The sequence below is a fragment of the Zosterops lateralis genome (assembly GCF_965231275.1).
Source record: "Zosterops lateralis genome assembly, chromosome: 27".
Lineage (NCBI taxonomy): Eukaryota > Metazoa > Chordata > Aves > Passeriformes > Zosteropidae > Zosterops > Zosterops lateralis.
In genome coordinates, this window is record NC_139787.1 from 573,080 (window position 1) to 592,003 (window position 18,924).

At 49.8% G+C, this 18,924-nt stretch overlaps 3 protein-coding genes across 3 annotated transcripts; 1 reads left to right on the forward strand and 2 right to left on the reverse strand.

Moving 5' to 3' along the window:
* Window positions 1–2,796: 2,796 nt before the first annotated feature.
* On the forward strand, window positions 2,797–4,671 carry ANKRD34A (ankyrin repeat domain 34A; the record flags this gene model as incomplete). Its single annotated transcript, XM_083878822.1, has 1 exon — window positions 2,797–4,671. Exon 1 carries the CDS (start codon window positions 3,163–3,165, stop codon window positions 4,669–4,671), a length of 1,509 nt encoding a protein of 502 aa, XP_083734948.1. The 5' UTR covers window positions 2,797–3,162.
* An 856-nt stretch (window positions 4,672–5,527) lies between these two features.
* RBM8A (RNA binding motif protein 8A) lies at window positions 5,528–11,240 on the reverse strand. Its single transcript, XM_083879031.1, has 6 exons — window positions 11,155–11,240; window positions 10,272–10,331; window positions 10,101–10,178; window positions 8,174–8,310; window positions 6,650–6,786; window positions 5,528–5,930 (listed from the first exon to the last, which is right to left on the reverse strand). The coding sequence occupies exons 1-6, from the start codon at window positions 11,219–11,221 to the stop codon at window positions 5,885–5,887; spliced, it is 525 nt and encodes a 174-aa protein (XP_083735157.1). The 5' UTR covers window positions 11,222–11,240; the 3' UTR covers window positions 5,528–5,884.
* Window positions 11,241–12,032: 792 nt separating this feature from the next.
* Window positions 12,033–18,856, reverse strand: LIX1L (limb and CNS expressed 1 like; the record flags this gene model as incomplete). The annotated part of the gene is made up of 6 exons (XM_083879027.1): window positions 12,033–13,747; window positions 14,644–14,721; window positions 15,379–15,474; window positions 16,248–16,388; window positions 17,561–17,724; window positions 18,574–18,856. The coding sequence occupies 6 exons, from the start codon at window positions 18,854–18,856 to the stop codon at window positions 13,505–13,507; spliced, it is 1,005 nt and encodes a 334-aa protein (XP_083735153.1). The 3' UTR covers window positions 12,033–13,504.
* Window positions 18,857–18,924: the final 68 nt, after the last annotated feature.

An 18,924-nucleotide genomic window follows, 5' to 3' on the forward strand; every position in this document is an offset into this window, starting at 1 on the left:
TGGTGATGGCCCAAGTCACAGCGACACCTTCATCCTGTTGTCCCCTGCCATCTCCCCCCAATGATGGCCCAAGTCATGGTGACACCTCCATCCAGCTCTCCTGGTGATGTCCCAAATCATGGTGACACCTCCATCCAACCCTCTCCTGGTGATGCTCCAAGTCCTGTCCCCATCCTTTCCCTCCTCCTCACCCTTTCCCTCCTCCCCAGCTCGGTTTTTCCCTCAGTCCCGGTTCCCGGTCCCTCCCCAGGCCTGTTTATCCCAAGTCCCGGTTCCTGATCCCAGGCCTGATCCTGATCCCGGGCCTGATCCTGACCCCGGGCCTGATCCTGACCCCAGGCCCCGCTGTGTCCCTGTTCCCGTATTCCCCATTCCTGTCCCCGTGGCGGGTCTCTATGGCACCACCCAGTCCCAAAGGCCGTCCTGGTGCCCCTCCCGGTCTCGGTGCCCGTTTCTATCCCTGTCCCCGTGTCCCTATCGGTGTCCCCGGTGTCCCCTCACGGTCCCGGTGTCCCCCCACCCGTTTTTAGCTCACGTTGGTACAGCCACCGGTCGCGCAGCGCGCATGCGCAATGGCTCCACGCGTTGCGCTCGGCCCCGCCCCGCACGGAGGGGGCGGATCTTGGGGCGGAGGAGTCCAGCGCTGATTGGCTGGTCAGGGAAAGGGGGCGGGGCTGAGAGATCAATGAGATTTAATGGAAAGGCGGCGGTGCTTGGGGCGGGGAGTCCCGCGCTGATTGGCTGGTCAGGGAGAGGGGGCGGGGCTGAAAGAGATAAATGAGCTGGAATGGGAAAAGGGGCGGTGCTTGGGCGGGGGAGTCCCGCGCTGATTGGCTGGTCAGGGAAAGAGGGCGTGGCCGAGAAAGATCAATGGGATGGATTGGGGAGGGGGCGCGGGGTGGGAAAAGGGGATGGAGGGAGGTGGGAAAAGGGGGATTAAAAGGTTTCCTCGCCCCCCACAACGCCCAGATCCCCCTCAGCTCCTCTGTATAGGGTCACCCTGACCCAGAGACCCCCTGTGCCCCCCAAGTCCCATTGCCCCACGACCCCCAGCCCCACTGTGCTGTGCTGTGCCCCCAAATCCCATTATCCCACAGACCCCAACCCCATTATTTTGAATCCCGCTACCTCCTGGCCTGATCCTCCAGGACCCTCAGCCCCCCCTTTCCCCAGCTCCTCCCAGCCCCATAGCCCCCCATAATCCTACTGTGACCCCAAATCTCTCTGCGCCCCCCCTAGAGCCCCCTGTGCCCCCCCAGCCCCTCCTGGTCCCCCCTCCCCACTCCCACGCAGGGCCGGGCTCTGGATGCGCCGTGGGTGATTCATCCTCCTTCAATTCCCCCCCCAAACCCGGCCAAAAATAGCTCTGCAGGAGGAGAGGAGAGGGGGGGACCCTCCACATCACCTCCTGAGCCCCCTCCTCACCGGATGGCGACCAGGGGCCGCCCCCATCCCTGGGGGAACCACGGGAGGGACCCCACGCTGCGGTTGCCACGGTAAAAACAATGGGGATGGAGTTGGGATGGATTGGGGAGGGGTCCCCAATGTGGGGAGGGGGTGATGGGGAAGCCCCCAGGGGTGGGTTTGGGGGGGTCTGTCAGGGAGGGGATTGAGGGAAAGGGGTGGATTTTCCCCGAAAAAAAAAATGGGAATTGTTGCCATGGAAACTGTGCAGGCAGGATGGGGGTGTGGGGAGGGATGGGGGGACAGGGATTGGGGACAGGGGGGACAGGGAGGGATTGGGGACAGGGATGGGGGGACAGGGATTGGGGACAGGGATGGGGGACAGGGATGGGGGACAGGCAGGGATTGGGGACAGGTAAGGAATGGGGGGACAGGGATGGGGGGACAGGGACAGGGGGGACAGGCAGGGATTGGGGGACAGGGATTGGGGGGACAGGGAGGGATTGGGGACAGGGATTGGGGGGACAGGGAGGGGGGACAGGGATGGGGGGACAGGGATGGGGGGACAGGTATGGGATGGGGGACAGGGATGGGGGACAGGGGGGACAGGCAGGGATTGGGGGACAGGGATTGGGGGACAGGGATGGGGGACAGGAATGGGGGACAGGGATGGGGGACAGGTAAGGAATGAGGGGACAGGCAGGGATTGGGGGACCCACGGGGACAGGGATGGGGGGACAGGGATTGGGGGGACAGGGGTGGGGGGACAGGCAGGGATGGGGGGACAGGCGGGGATGGGGGGACAGGGATGGGGGGACAGGCAGGGATGGGGGACAGGGGGGACAGGCAGGGATTGGGGGACAGGGATGGGGGGACAGGGATGGGGGACAGGTAGGGATGGGGGGACAGGCAGGGATGGGGGGCAGGGATTGGGGACAGGTAAGGATTGGGGGGACAGGCAGGGACTGGGGGGGACAGGGAGGGGAATGGGGGGGACAGGTAAGGAATAGGGGGACAGTTAAGGAATGTTGTTGTGGGCAGGGGAAGCAGGTGGGGCGAAGGGAGGAGAGAGAGGAGGATGAGGAAGGGGTGCAAGAAAGGATTTTAGAGGAGCTTCCAGCAGGTGCAGGTGCAGGTTTGGGGGTGAGGGACACGGGCTGGGGGGGCTCAGCCTCGTGGGGACCCTCCCTTGCTGAGGGGAAACTGAGGCAGTGATGGGGGGGACACCCCATCCTGGGGAACTCCCTGTGCCCATCCTGGGAATCCCAGGGGGAGTCTCACCCTGTGCCCATCCCGGGGGACTTGGCTGCTGCTTCCCAAAGCCAGTTTTAAGGGGGAAAAAAATTCGTTTTTTTAAGACCTGAATTGTTCTATTACCAGGCTGGGAGGGATCCCCACTGGGATGGGGAGAGATTTTAGGGAAAGGGGAATCCCAGGGTGGGAATCTGACCCTCTGCCCATTCTGGGTGACTTGGGGGACTTGGCTGCTGCTTCCCAACACCAGTTTTAAGGGGGAAAAATTTTATTTTTTTAAGACCTGAGTTGTTCTAGTGCCAGACTGGGAGGGATCCCCAGGATCCTTGGGGATCCAGCAGCCTGGACAGGGAGGGATTTTAGGGAAAGGAGAATCCCAGGGGGGGAATCTGACCCTGTGCCCATTTCCAGGTGACTTGGGGAAGGGTCTCACCCCTTTTCCTCCCCCTTTCCAGCGAACGAGCTCCACTCCAACCCCTCCACTGCACCCCGTGACCCCCCACCATGCCCAGCCCTTCCCGGCGCCCCCCCAGCGCCGCGGTGTCCCCGATGATCCCGGCGGAAGGTTCCGCTCTCCTCCGCGCCGTCTCCCAAGGGAAATTCCGCCTGACCCGCCTGCTGCTGGAAGGGGGAGCCTACATCAACGAGGGCAACGCCGCGGGCACGACGCCTCTGATGGCCGCGTGCCGCGCGCCGGAGCAGCCGCGCATGGTGCGGTACCTTCTAGAAAACGGCGCCGACCCCAACATCCCCGACAAATCCGGCAGGACGGCGTTGATGCACGCCTGTGCCGAGCGCGCCGGGCCTACGGTGGCCACCATCCTGTTGGCTCACGGGGCCGATCCCAGCGCCAGGGATTACGCTGGAAGCTCGGCCTTGGTTTACGCCTTGGAACGCGGGGACAGGGAGACGCTGCAGGTGCTGCTGGACGCGTGTCGGGAGCGCGGGAGGGACGTGATCATCATCACCTCGGCCACGTCGCCGCGCGGCACCAAGACCACGCGGCAGTACCTGAACTCGCCGCCCTCGCCGGCGCTTTGCGCGTCGCCCTCCCAGGTGCAGGTGAAGGCGGCGGCCTCGACGTCGGCGTCGCCAGGTGGAGGATCCAGGGATGAGGAACGTGATGTGTTTCGGTTCCCGCCCACTCCAGATCCTGGTGTTGTTCCAGAATCGTCCCAGGTCAAGCCAAAGAGGCAACTGAAGAGGCTGAACTCGGAGCCGTGGGGGCTGGGGGTGCAGGGGGTGGAGGGGATGAGGGGACAATCAAAGGAGGTGGAGGGGACACAGAGACACCCAGAGGGGACACGGAGAGCCTTGGAGGGGACACAGAGACCCATGGAGGGGACACAAGGACCCCCAGAGGGGACACGGAGAGCCTTAGGTGAGATATGGGGACTCCAGGAGGGGACACAAAAATCCTTGGAGGGGACATGGAGATCCTTGGAGGGGACACAGAGACCCTTGGAGGGGACACAGAGACCCCCAGGTGAGATATGGGGACCCCAGGAGGGGACACGGAGACCCTTAGAGGGGACAAGGGGCCCCTCAGAAGGTTCCTGGGGTTCCCCCGAGGACACCCCTCGAGAAGGGACATCAGCCCCTCCCCTGGCCGTGGGGCTGGAGGGGCTGAGGCTGCGGCCCCGCCGACACAGCGTGGAGGGCCGGGAGCTCTCGGGGCTGCCAGGGACCCCCTGGGCAGAACAACGGGTGCCCCCCGTGCCCACCCAGGGGCGCTGGGCTCCAGCTCCTGACCCTCCACCACGGGCCAAACCCCTGAGAAGGGACCCCCCAAATCCTGAGCCCCCCATGCCCGGGCTGCTCCGGCACCAGGCCGGGCTGTTGGAGCGTCGGGGGTCAGGAACTCTGTCCCTGGAGCCCCCCGGGCAGGGCAGGGCAGGGCTGCTGCCCCCTCTGCCCCCCAGGGCGCTGCTCCGCAGGCATTCCATGCAGCCCGAGGCCCTGAGGCACCTGGGGGGCTTCTGTGGGGGGCTGGGGCCCGAGCCTGGCTCTTAGAGACCCCCCTCCAGGGATATGGGAATCCCCCTCCCAAGCCCAGGACCCCTTTGGGAAGGGCTCACCCCAAATTGGCACCATTTGCTCTGAATCCTATTGAGGGTTGATTGTTCCATCACCTCTGTCAGCGCAAAAACTCTGCACAATCCTGAATTTCAGGGGGTTTGGTGGATCATTCCCAACTCCCAAATCCTGAATTTCATCATTCCCAACTCCCAGGATCCTGAATTTCAGGGGGTTTGGTGGGTGAATTCCCAACTCCCAGGATCCTGAATTTCAGGGGGTTTGGTGGGTGAATTCCCAACTCCCAGAATTTCAGGGAGTTTGGTGGGTGAATTCTCAGCTCCCTGAATTTCAGGGAGTTTGGTGGATCATTCCCAACTCCCAGGATTCTGACTTTCAGAGGAATTTAGTGGGTGCATTCCCAACTCCCAAAATCCTGAATTTCAGGGAGTTTGGTGGGTGCATTCCCAACTCCAGGATCCTGAATTTCATCATTCCCAACTCCCAGGATCCTGAATTTCAGGGAGTTTGGTGGGTGCATTCCCAACTCTCAGAATTTCAGGGAGTTTGGTGGATCATTCCCAACTCCCTCCCCTCCTCCTGCTGCTCCTGCCTCATCCTCCCTCTCCCAGCAGCTTTTTTTTCCCCCCCAGACCCATTTCTGGGGGTCCCCAGGGTTTGGCCCTGGTGTAGCTCATGGCTCTGGGTTGGGGGGTTGGACAAAATACCAGTTTTAAGGGAAAAAAAAAAATGTTTTTTTTAAGACTTGAGTTGTTCTAGTGCCAGGCTGGGAGGGATTTTAGGGATGAGGGACAGGGAGCATTAATGAAGGACAAAGAAGAAGAAGACAAACTTAGACAAAAATCTTGTTATTTAACAGAAAACGAGGAATTTCCCCGGTGGGATAAATAACATTGGGGATTTAGGGATGTGGAAAAAAAAAAACCAACAAAACAAAACTCGTGGGATGTACTGGGAATATTGGTCTGGGAAAAATCCTCCCAAACTTGAAAGAAAAACCCTCCCCAAACCCTCAGAGACTGTTGCTTCCCTCACATTTGTCCTCTAAAAACAATAAAATTCCATAAAACTCGAATTTTCCCGGGAATGGGAGCTGGTTTGGCTCCTTGAGGGCTGTGTACAAATCTCAATTTCCCCTCCCAGTCTGGATTTGGGAACACAAAAATGGGTGGAAGTTTGTTTGGATCCATCATCGGCGGCGCCGGTCGGGACTGCGGCTGCGCCGGCGGCCGCCCCTGGAAAAGGGAAAAATGGGAAAGGAAAAGGGGAAAAGGGGAAAAGGGAAAAGAGGAAAAGGGGAGAAAAAGGTACAGAAAATAGGGGAAGAGAGAGGGGGATGAACATTTATATATATTCATTCTTATTTTTGTTTATTTTTATTTTTTACTTATTTATATTTATTTATTTATATTTATTTACATTTATTTTTATTTCTATTTATTTTATTTATTTCTATTTATTTTTATCTATATTTTTATTTCTATTTATTTTATTTATTTTTATTTATTTTTATTTATTTATATTTATATTTGTTTATATTTACTTGTATTTATTTATACTTATTTTTATTTATTTTTATTATCTGCTCATCCCTTCTTTAACCCTTCCACACCCCCATAACACTGCACAGAATATCCCCATTCCCCTTAACCCAGACTCCCACAGCTCCCTCCCATTCCCTGGAATCCCCAGGAACCCCCAGGAATCCCCTGAAACCCCCAGGAATCCCCAGGAATCCCCAGGAACCCCCAGGAATTCCCTGAAATCCCCAGGAATCCCCAGGAACCCCCTGAAACCCCCAGGAATCCCCAGGAATCCCCTGAAACCCCCAGGAAGCCCCAGGAACCCCCTGAAATCCCCAGGAACCCCCTGAAACCCCCAGGAATCTCCAGGAATCCCCAGGAACCCCCTGAAACCCCCAGGAAGCCCCTGAAACCCCCAGGAAGCCCCTCACCTCCTCTTGCCCTTGGGGGGGCCCCTGACGAAGCACCAGTCGACGCTGACGGGCTGCCCCATCAGCTCCTGCCCGTTGAGCCCCTCCATGGCAGCCTGGGCCTCCTTGTAGGTCTCGTATTCCACCAGAGTGTAGCCCTGGGGGGAGACTGGGGTCAGGAGTGGGGTTGGGATTGTTCCTCTGGCACCAGAGAGAACTCCCAGCTCAGATTTGGGGTCAGGAGTGGGATTGGGAATGATTGAGATTGCTCCTTTGACACCAGAGAAAACTCTCAGCTCAAATTTGGGGTGTGTGGACACCAGCCCTGGGCTGAGATTGGACCAGGAATGGGATTGGGATTGTTCCTCTGGCACCAGAGGAATTCCCAGCTCAGATTTGGGGCCAGGAATGGGGTTGGGATTGTTCCTCTGACACCAGAGCAAGTCTCAGCTCAGATTTGGGGTGTGTGGACACCAGACTGTAGCCCTGGAATGGGATTGGGATTGTTCCTCTGGCACCAGAGAAAAGTCCCAGCTCAGGTTTGGGGTGTGTGGTGTAGCCCTGGGGGGAGATTTGGATCAGGAATGGGATTGGGAATCATTGGGATTGCTCCTCTGGCACCAGAGGAATTCCCAGCTCAGATTTGGGGCCAGGAATGGGATTGGGAATGATTGGGATTGTTCCTCTGACACCAGAGCAACTCCCAGCTCAGATTTTGGGGTGTGTGGACAAGGTTTGGGATTGGGAATGAGCCCAAACTGGGAACTCTGAGCTCACTCTGAGTTTAAAACCAAGCCAGGAATAACCCCAGGCATTGGGGGAATCCAGCTCAATTTTTAGGACTCAGAGACCGCCCAAATCTCAATTTTGACGTGCACAGATCCCAATAACCCCCAAGAACTGACTCATTTTTTATATTCACCCAAAACTCCCAAACCAGAACCTCCCAAATCTCAATTTTGAGATTTCACAGACCCCAATAACCCCCCAATAATTGACTAATTTTTGATATTCACCCAAAATTCCCAAACCAGAACCTCCTAAATCTCAATTTTGAGGTGCACAGACCCCAATAACCCCCAAGAATTGACTCAATTTTAATATTCACCCAAAATTCCCAATCCAGAACATCCCAAATCTCAATTTTGAGATTTCACAGACCCCAAGAACTGACTCAGTTTTTATATTCACCCAAAACTCCCAAACCAGAACCTCCCAAATCTCAATTTTGAGATTTCACAGACCCTGCTGACCCCCCAGAATTGACTCAATTTTTATATTCACCCAAAATTCCCAAACCAAAACCTCCCAAATCTCAATTTTGACGTGCACAGACCCCAATAACCCCCCAATAATTGACTAATTTTTGATATTCACCCAAATCTCCCAAACCAGAACCTCCTAAATCTCAATTCTGAGATTTCACAGACCCCAATAACCCCCCAAAAATTGACTCAATTTTGATATTCACCCAAAATTCCCAATCCAGAACCTCCTCCAAGCTGAAATGGAGCTTGGGGAGGGGTCCCTAAAACTGTCCCCCACCTTCAAATATCCCGTGCGCCGGTCCAGGTTCAGGTGGATGTTTTTGATCTCCCCAAACTCTGCGAATCTGTCGTGCACATCCTCCTCCGTGGCCTCCTCGTGCACCCCTGTGACAAACAGGATCCAGCCCTCCACGGCTGGGGGGGAAAGGGGAAGGTTGTGGAGCTGGGAATTAAATTTTTCCCCAAAAAAAAATGGGTTGTGGAGCTGGGAATTAAATTTTTCCCCCAAAAAAAATGGGTTGTGGAGCTGGGAATTAAATTTTTCCCCCAAAAAAAATGGGTTGTGGAGCTGGGAATTAAATTTTTCCCCCCAAAAAATGGGTTGTGGAGCTGGGAATTAAATTTTTCCCCCAAAAAAATGGGTTGTGGAGCTGGGAATTAAATTTTTCCCCCCCAAAAAAATGGGTTGTGGAGCTGGGAATTAAATTTTTCCCAAAAAAAAAGGGTTGTGGAGCTGGGAATTAAATTTTTCCCAAAAAAAAAATGGGTTGTGGAGCTGGGAATTAAATTTTTCCCCAAAAAAATGGGTTGTGGAGCTGGGAATTAAATTTTTCCCCCCCCAAAAAATGGGTTGTTTTGGAAGGGGGTGAGATTTGGCCAAGAGAAATCCAGGGAAAAATCGTCCCAGTTCCTCCTCCTGTCCCCAGGAAAGGTTTTGACACCCCAAAATCTCTCCCAGGAAAGGGAAAATGGAGAATCAGAGCCCAAAAATCCTGGGAAAAATATAATATAAATATATAAATAAAAATAAATAAAAACAAATAAAAACAAATAAAAATAAAAACCAATAAACCCAAATATAAATAAATAAAAACAAATAAAAACAAATAAAAATAAATAAAAATAAAAATAAATAAAAACAAATAAAAATAAATAAAAATAAATATAGATACTAATGAATATAAATAAAAATAAATAAAAATAAATACAAATAATTAAAAATAAATATAAATATACATAAATCCACATGGGGGTGAGATTTGGGGGTTGGCCCAAGAGAAATCCAGGGAAAATGGGGAAGGATCATCCCAGGAAAGGTTTTGACACCCAAAATCTCTCCCAGGAAAGGGAAAATGGAGAATCAGAGCCCAAAAATCCTGGGGAAAATCTCATCCCAATGCAGAGCTCAGGAATATCTGTCCCCCCACATCTTTCCCTCCTTTTCATGGGGGAAAAGTGACATTTGGGGTTCTCAGGAAAGGAGCAAATCCTCTAAAATTCCCCCTATTCCCCACATTAGGAAGAGGATGTGGAGCTGGATAGAGTTTGTAAATAAATATAAATAAATAAAAATATAAATAAATAAAAACAAATAAAAGTATATAAAACCAAATAAAAACAAATAAAAATAAATAAATTTAAAAGTAAATATAAATAAATAAAACCAAATATAAATAAATAAAATAAAGTACAAATAAATAAAAATAAGTATAAATAAATATAAGGAAATAGAAATAAGTATAAATAAATATAAATAAAAATATAAATAAAAGTATAACTAAATGAAGATAAATATAAATAAATATAAATAAATATAAATAAATATATAAATAAATAAATATAACTAAAATGAAAATAAAAATATAAATAAATGAAAATAAATAAAAATAAATAAAAATAAATAAATATAACTAAAATAAAAATAAATAAATAAAAAAAAATAAATAAATATAACTAAAATGAAGATAAAATATATAATTAAATGAAAATAAATAAGAAATAAAAATAATAAAAATATAAATAAAAATAAATGAATAAAAATAAAAAATATAGCTAAAATGAAAATAAATAAACAAAAATAAATAAAAATATAAATAATAAAAAGATAAATAAATAAATAAATAAATAAATAAATAATCCTGGGGAATGAGAGGAAGGAAAGGACTCTCCCAATGTGCAGAACCCCCCAAAGCCCCAAGTCTCACATCTCTGCGGTCCCGGCTCGTCCCCGTCCTGCTCCACACTGTCATAATCCTCCCTGACCCGAGCTCGGGATCCTTCCTCTGCACAGGAGACAAAACAGGGAAAAAAAAGGGATTTTCCCAAACTCCAGGGTCACCCAAAACGGCAGAAAAGGGATTTTTGGGGTGTTTTACCTGAACCAAAACCACGACCTTTCCTTTTTTTGGCTTTTTCTTTCAGCTTGTGGATGCTCTCTGGGGAAAGGGAGGGAAAAACTGGGATCAGAGGGGGCAGGAAAAGGGAATTTCCTTCCTGGAGGGACAGAAATTCCTCATCCTGGGATGGGAATGACCCTCTGGACAGGGAATGACCCTCAGGACATGGAATGACCCTCAGGAATGACCCCCAGGACAGGGAATGACCCTCAGGAATGACCCCCAGGACAGGGAATGACCCCTGGGATGGGAATGACCCTCTGGACAGGGAATGACCCTCAGGAATGACCCCCAGGACAGGGAATGACCCCTGGGATGGGAATGACCCTCTGGACAGGGAATGACCCCCAGGAATGACCCTCAGGGATGGGAATGACCCTCTGGACTTGGCAAAATCTCCTGGAAAAGGCAAAAACATGCCCAGGAAAGACAGGACAGTGTCCCCATGATGGGAATGACCCTCCCCAGGGCCGGACAGGACGCTCAGAGTCTCTCCAGGCCAAAAATAATCCCATAAACCGGGAATGATCCTTTAGGGACAGGCAGGATTTATCCCCCATGAACAGGGAATGATCCGTTAGGGACAGGCGGGATTTATGTCCCATAAACCGGGAATGATCCCTCAGGGACAGGCAGGATTAATCTCCCATCTGTAAATGACCCTCTGAGCCAGGAATAACCCCCCAAAAGTCGAGCAGGATCCTCTGGGAATGAAAACAACTCCCGCCCCAGGTCGGTGCTACCCATGAGGCCGAAGGGGTTTTGGGGGCAGCGGGAGCGGCTCCGCTGAGCCCAGACCCGGCCGGATCTGTCGGTGGAGCCGCTCTGGGCACAGACGGTCCCGCCCCAGCCCCGAGCTCACCGTCCCCGTCCTCGTCCATGGCGAAATCCTCCCCGCCCGCCTCATGGAGATCCAGCACGTCCGCCATCTTGCCCAGGGAATGGCGGGGAACGCCGGAAGTGCCGCCACGGCGGGAGGGGCGGGAAGGAAAAACCGCCATATTGGGGAGGGAATTGGCGCGAAAGCGGCGCCATATTGGGAAGGGCATGAGGGAGGGTGACAGCACCGCCGTATTGGGAAGGGAACACGGCCATATTGGGGAGGGCGCGGGAAGGAAGCAGCGGCATATTGGGAAGGGCATAGGGCGGAACCACCGCTATATTGGGAAGGGCATGAGGGCGAAAGCAGCTCTAAATTGGGGAGGGCGTGAGGCAGAACCACAGCCATATTAAGAAGGGCATGGGCGCGAAAGCAGCGCTATATTGGGGAAGGGCATGGAGAGGAACCAGCGCCGTATTGGGAAGGGCATGGGCGCGAAAATGCCGCCATTTTGAGAAGGGCATAGGGCGGGACCGCCACCATATTGGGACGTGTCACTCACTTCCGCCATTTTGAGAAGGGCATAGGGCGGGACCGCCGCCATATTGGGACGTGTCACTCACTTCCGCCATTTTGAGAAGGGCATAGGGCAGAACCGCCGCCATATTGCGGCGTGTCACTCACTTCCGCCATTTTGAGAAGGGCATAGGGCAGAACCGCCGCCATATTGGGACGTGTCACTCACTTCCGCCATTTTGAGAAGGGCATAGGGCAGAACCGCCGCCATATTGCGGCGTGTCACTCAGTTCCGCCATTTTGAGAAGGTCCTGACACCATCAAGGCGCTTCTTTTTCCGCCCGCGGATTTTTAACCCCCGAGGCGGCTCAAAGAGCTTCAAAATGAGCAAAATAACACCAAAGTTAACCAAAGTCGCTGAGTTTATTGTATAAAATACACAGGAGTGTTTATCCAGACGGATTTCCATTATTCTGTCGTCTCAACAAGGAGCACAAACTTTCTCCGTGCTGAGAAAACTCGAATTTTTAAAATTATTTTACACTTTTCCAAGGAGATTCGATGCTTCTAAATTAGCAATGGAATGTCTGTTTTTCTTCCTTTTTCTTCTTTCTTTCCACAGCAATGAACTCCCCAAATCTTCCTGGAATTTGATTTTTTTTGAGCATAAAAAACCACCAGAAGGAGTTTCAGGGATTCCCTTAAATGCAGAATCAGGGGAATAAACTGCAGGATTAATTCCATTAATCTTAAATCAAAATTTTCCAATATTTCAGGAAAATTACACCCTCCCCCCCCCCAAAAAAATCCCTTTTAAATCCCATTTCCAGCGACATCAAACGTTAATAAGTGTTTGTAGAAAATATAAAAAATATATATAAACATATATATATATCTGCTTGTTAGGATGCAGATATAAAAATGGGGTACCTACAGATATTGGGATTATCCCAATTTTATCCTAAAACATTGATTATTGCTGGAATAACCTGTGGTGACACAGAGGGAAGGAGGAGGGAGGAAATCTGAAGGGTTTAAATGGGTAAAAAGTGGGAAAAACTCTAAACTTGGGTAAAAAAAAAAGAAATCTGGCTTGGAATTGAGTTTATAGTCCCATTTTGCTGGGGAAAAGGGGAGTAAAATGGAAATTTTCTATGGATAAACACAAATTTTCTTGGGTGAACCTTGAACCTGGAGCTGTTTGAAACAATTCCATGTCATAAAAAGATATTTTTTTTAAGCTAAATATAGTTTAAATTCTATCTGGATATGGATAGAAGGGACAGGGAATGATCCATAGGAGGAATTCCCAGGGAAATAAAAAATTAAGGGACTGAAAAAAAAAATCCATATGAGGAAATGAGGAATTCCCAAGGAAATAAAAAATTAAGGGACTGAAAAAAAAAATCCATATGAGGAAATGAGGAATTCCCAGGGAAATAAAGAGTTTTAAAGGGAATAAAGAGTTTTCAATGAAATAAAGAGTTTTCAAGGGAATAAGGAGTGAGTTTTCAAGGGAATAAGGAGTTTTGAAGGAAATAAAGAGTTTTCAATGGAATAAAGAGTTTTCCAGGGAATAAGGAGTGAGTTTTCAAGGAAATAAAGAATTTTCAAGAGAATAAAGAGTTTTCGAGGGAATAAGGAGTGAGTTTTCAAGGGAATAAAGAGTTTTCAAGGGAATAATAAATCCTATAAAGGAACGAAGAGACTGAGCTCTAAAAAACCAGAATTAAAACCACTAAAACCCCTTCAAGGACCTTTTTTCCCCCCCTAAAAATTCCTTTCAAATGTGCAAGATTCAGGTAAAAAAAAAATAATAAAAAAAAATTAGTGTTGGGACCACCATGAAATAACCAAAAACCAAAATCCTGTGGGTTTAACAACCAGAGGAATGAGCTGAGCCCAGCTGACCAGCCGCCAACAACAGGATGTCTTTCTTCTCCTTGTGGAATCTCAGCTCTTTCCCAGCCAGCCTGGCCTCGTCCAGCTCCCTCTCTGTGGCTGCCAATTCCCTGGAAAGAGCTCCTGGAAGGTTTTGTTCCCTGTTCACCCAGTCCAGAGCCATCTGGTTCCTGATGTCGTCGTCCAGAGCGCGGTGGGAATAGTGAGCCAGGACTTCCTGGGGGAACGGGAAAAGATGGGACAGGAGGGATTTATGGATATGATTTTATGGTAAAAAAATACTGCAGGAGTAAAAGCTGTGAGTGAAATAGGAATTAAATTCAGCTTTGAGATGTGAGCATGGCAGGAAGATGGGGATGAGCTGGAGTTGGGTTGAAAGACAGGAAAATGAAAGACAGGAAAACAAAAAGACAGGAATGTTGCCTTTCCACCCTGCCAAAGGCATCAGGGAACAAGGGCATGAGAAAGGAGTCTGTAGAGTTTAGAATATAAAATGACATGGTGATGTAGCAGTGCAAAGTCTGTAGGTTTTGTATCTCACACCAGTTGGTCCCTGTAAATTAGAATATTCAACAGAAAAAAGGATATATTGGATTGTCACAAGGTGATCTCTTCTCTTCTCTTCTCTTCTCTTCTCTTCTCTTCTCTTCTCTTCTCTTCTCTTCTCTTCTCTTCTCTTCTCTTCTCTTCTCTTCTCTTCTCTTCTCTTCTCTTCTCTTCTCTTCTCTTCTCCCCTCTTGTCCTGGCTCTCCTCCCTTTTGCCCTCCCCTCTCTCCTCTGGCCCTCTCACCCTCTTCCCTCACCTCTCTTGGCCCATCCCCTCTCCTCTCTCTCCCCTCACTTGCTCCTGTTTTCTCCCCACGTTTTTCCCCTGCTCCTGCCCCGTTTTTACCCCTGAGCTCTCTTCTCTCTCTCTCTCCCCATTCTCTCTTTAGGGCTTTGCTCCAGCCCAGGCTGGTGGCTGAAGGCAAAGCCCTTTCTACCCACCACCCTTGCAATAAAACCATAATATTCTAAAATATCTCAAGTTTGCAGAGTCCCTTGTCCCTGTAAATGAGTTATTTCTGCAGAGGAGGATGGAGGTGGAACCCTCTGAACAAATTCTGGCCTCACCTGGCGCGAGCACTGACGTTCCCTCATGGCCTTCAGGCTCCCATTCCAGTGCAGGAGCTGGAAAACCGTCATCAGCTCCTGGCAGGGAGAGAAAGAGGCATTAATAATAATTAATTAGACTTAATTAGCATGTCTAGTCCGGTGATTAGGATGCTTTGGAAAGAACAAACAGTGACAGTGAGAAATCCAATTCCAAGGACTTTTTGCTGCACCCTGAATGTGATCAGGATCAGAAGGGAAAACCCTGAGTTGATTTTCTATAGAAAAAAAGACTTAAAATACTTTTTAACGATGAATCCCACTAATTAACTGGACAATTAGGACATTTGGGGAGGGAGGCACCACCTGGAAATGTCACAGTGACAGTGAGAAATCCAATTCCAAGGACTTTTTGAATGTGATCAGCATCAGAAGGGAAAACCCTGAGTTAATTTTCTATAGAAAAAAAGACTTAAAATGCTTTTTAAGGATCAATCCCACTAATTAACTGGACAATCAGGACATTTGAAGGGAGGTACCACCTGGAAATGTCACAGTGACAGAAATCCAATTCTAAGGATTTTGCTGCACCCTGAATGTGATCAGCATCAGAAGGGAAAACCCTGAGTTGATTTTCTATAGAAAAAAAAGACTTAAAATGCAGTTGGGGACCCCTTAACCGAATCAGGAAATGAGACCTCCAAAAAAATATAAATAAATCAGGAACAAAATCTGAAAAAAACCTGGGAACAATACCTGAAACTCCAGCATGGATTTGCCCTTGTTGGATTCCAGCATGAAGCGAAAAGCTCCGATCCCAGTGTTGGGATTATCTGCCTCTTCTCGATTGCCCTGCAGAGAAATTCCAGCCAGGAGCTGCCATTTCCCCACAGGAGCTGCTCCTGCTGCATCATTTCCCCACTCTCAGAATTCCCAGTGGGATTCAGCCAGCACAGAATAAGAATTTTTTCACATTTTTTTTAATCCATGGGTCACTCTGGTGCTCCACAGACAAATCTGAGACAAAACCTGGAGAAATTTGGAGAATGTTTCCCTCCCTGGGAACAGAATTTTTTTTCCTTGCACCGATCCCAAGGTTTTCACAGCACTCCAAACACCACGGGTGGTGTGGCAAGAATTCCCTCTGAGATAATCAAAAGTAGGAAAGGGAGAATGCAAAGCTCCCAGTGATAAAAACTAAAATCCCTAGAAAAATCTTTGCTTTAAGGAAAACCAGTGGGTGTGACAACTCTTTCATGAAAATAGGCAGGAAAATCCACATTTCACCCTCATTCTCCCACCCTGCAGTGCAGCCCAAAGAGCAGAAAAACAAGAATTAAACCACACTTAAAATTAAACTTAAAATCCTACTCCTCCACCAACCACCCACCCACCAAGGAAAACCAGTGGATGTGACAACTCTTTCATGAAAATAGCCAGGAAAATCCACATTTCACCCTCATTCTCCCACCCTGCAGTGCAGCCCAAAGAGCAGAAAAACGAGAATTAAACCACACTTAAAATTAAACTTAAAATCCTACTCTGTCATCAACCACCCACCCACCAAGGGGTTCTAATCCACTCTAAATTTTTTCCCCCAGGATTTTCCAGTCCCCCATTCTCACGTTGAAGGACGCCAGGGCCTCGGAGACGCTCTTCTCAATGAAATCATCCGTGATCCTGCGGGAGGGGTGCTCGTTGAAGACGGAATTCATCAGCGCGATCTTGGCCGCGCTCCGGCGCGCCTCGGCCTTGGTGGGGCAGAACTGGGGACACACACAGACATTGTCACGACATCCCCAGGGCTGTCACGACATCCCCAGGGCTGTCACGACATCCCCAGGATGGTGACACCCCTCACAACACCAGGGAATGGGAATTGAGCAAAGGTGGAATCAGGAAATCATTAGGAAATCTCGCAGAATCAAACGCGGTTCGAAACCGCCGGTTGCGTTTTCAATTAATTAATTTGTTGTCTCGAATCCCACATTTACCCAAAGATCAGGAGTTTTTTTTGGGATGTGGCTGATGGAATTGGTTCCTTTGGATCCATTTTTCCAACCAAAGAAAGGATCTGGAACACAGGCAGGATTTAATGGGACATTGGGGACATTTGATGGGACATTTAGGACATTTTATAGGACATTTGATGGGACATTTAATGGGAACATTTGATGGGACCCTCAAACCCCAAATTCCCCCAAAGATCAGGATTTTTTTGGGATGTGGCTGCTGGAATTGGTTCTTTTGGATCCATTTTTCCCAACCAAGAGAAAGGGCAGGAAAGAACTGGAACACAACCAGGATTTGATGGGACATTGGGGACATTTGGGACATTTAATGGGACATTTAATGGGAACATTTAATGGGACATTTAATGGGACATTTGATGGGAACATTTGATGGGAACATTTAATTTCTCTGGTCAGGATTTTTCCCAGGATGGGGTGAAGGAATAAACTCCTCCAGTGGGATGTTCCCTGCCCCACAGCAGGAATTTGATGGAAGAAAAGGTTTTGGGGACAAAATCCTGAATTCCTGCAGAGGAAAATTCCCTCTGCCAGTTTAAAGCTTTTTCCTGGGAAGGAAAAGGAAGGATCAAATCCTGGGAAGGATCAAATCCTGGGAAGGAAAAGGAAAGATCAAATCCTGGGAAAGAAAAGGAAGATCAAATCCAACCAACCAATTTTCCTTGACATCCCATCTCCTTCCTCAGCACAAAGTAGCACAAAATAGGGAATAAATTACACAAAAAAAAAGCACAATTCACATATAAATCTTCCCAGATTGGGTGATTTACAACTCAACAACAACTCCCAAGCTGATTTCCTTGGAACTAAAGACCTTTAGGGGCTGGAATCGACAGAAAAACGCCCGCACAGGGAGGAGATAATTAAAAAACAATCCAGGAAAGGGAATTTCCGAGGTGGGGCCGTACCTGGAAGCTCCCGAAGCAGCTGCCCCCGGGCAGGGTGACATAACACACGTACGGGGGGCTGGCGGCCGGGACCATCTCGTAGAGAACCAGAGCTCCGTTCCGCAGCTCCGCCCCTCGGGATTGCTTCATCTGCCAGAACTCCTGCAGCGCCTCCACAACGTTCACTGAGCACGGGAGAGGGGAAAGAGGGGAAATGGGGAAAGGGGGAAAGGGAAGGAGAAGGAAATAGGGCATGGAAATAAGGAAAAGGGACATGGAAAGAATGAAAAGGGGTAAAGGGGGAAAAAGAAGGGAGGAAGGGAGGAAGGCAGGAAGGAAATAGGGCATGGAAAGAAGGAAAAGGGACAGGACATGGAAATAAGGAAAAGGAAGGAAGGGAAGGGAAATAAATAGGATATGGAAATAAGGAAAAGGGACAAGACACAGAAAGAAGGAAAAGGGGGAAGGAAGGAAGGAAGGAAGGAAGGAAGGAAGGAAGGAAGGAAGGAAGGAAGGAAGGAAGGAAATAGGGCATAAAATAAAGAAATAAGGAAAAGGGACAGGACACGAAAATAAGGAAAAGGGACAAGGGGGAAAAGGAAGGAGGGAAGGAAGGAAGGAAAGGAGGGAGGGAGGAAGGAAGGAAATGAAAAGAAAGGAAAGGAAATAAATAGGGCATAGAAATAAGGAAAAGGGACAGGACATGGAAAGAAGGAAAAGGGGCAAGGGGGAAAAGGAAGGAAGGGAAGGAAAGGAAAGGAAAGGAAAGGAAGGAAATAAATAGGGCATGGAAATAAGGAAAAGGGACAGGACATGGAAAGAAGAAAAAGGGGAAAGGAAAGGAAAGGAAAGGAAAGGAAAGGAAAGGAAAGGAAAGGAAAGGAAAGGAAAGGAAAGGAAAGGAAAGGAAAGGAAAGGGACAGAACACAGAAATAAGTAAAAGCGAAAAAAGGCAATAAGGGAAAATCCACACCCCCCACCTCCCTCCCCTCTCCATCGCCACCCGCAGTCAGTCCCCCCCGGATCCCGCTCACCGCGGCCGTAGCCCTGCGTGTGTTTGGCGAAGCTCCTCACCACGGCCTCCACCGCCTCCCTGAGCACGGCGGGCGGGCCGGGCACGGCCCCGGGCCCTGTGCCTGTCCCTGCCCCGGGGGGGCCCTGCAGACCCAGCGGGGGCGGCGGAGGGGGCAGCCCCAGCCCCGAGCCCGTTCCCGGAGCCGCTCCGAGCCCTGCGGGGGCTCCGGTGAGGCCGGGACGAGCCCCCCGGGGCCCGGTGCCCACCCCGGGCTGCAACCGCTGTGCCCGCACCGCCTCCATGGCCGCGCTTCCCCCTCAGAGCCGCACTGTCAATCAGCGCCCAGTCCACCAATAGGAGCGCTGGATGG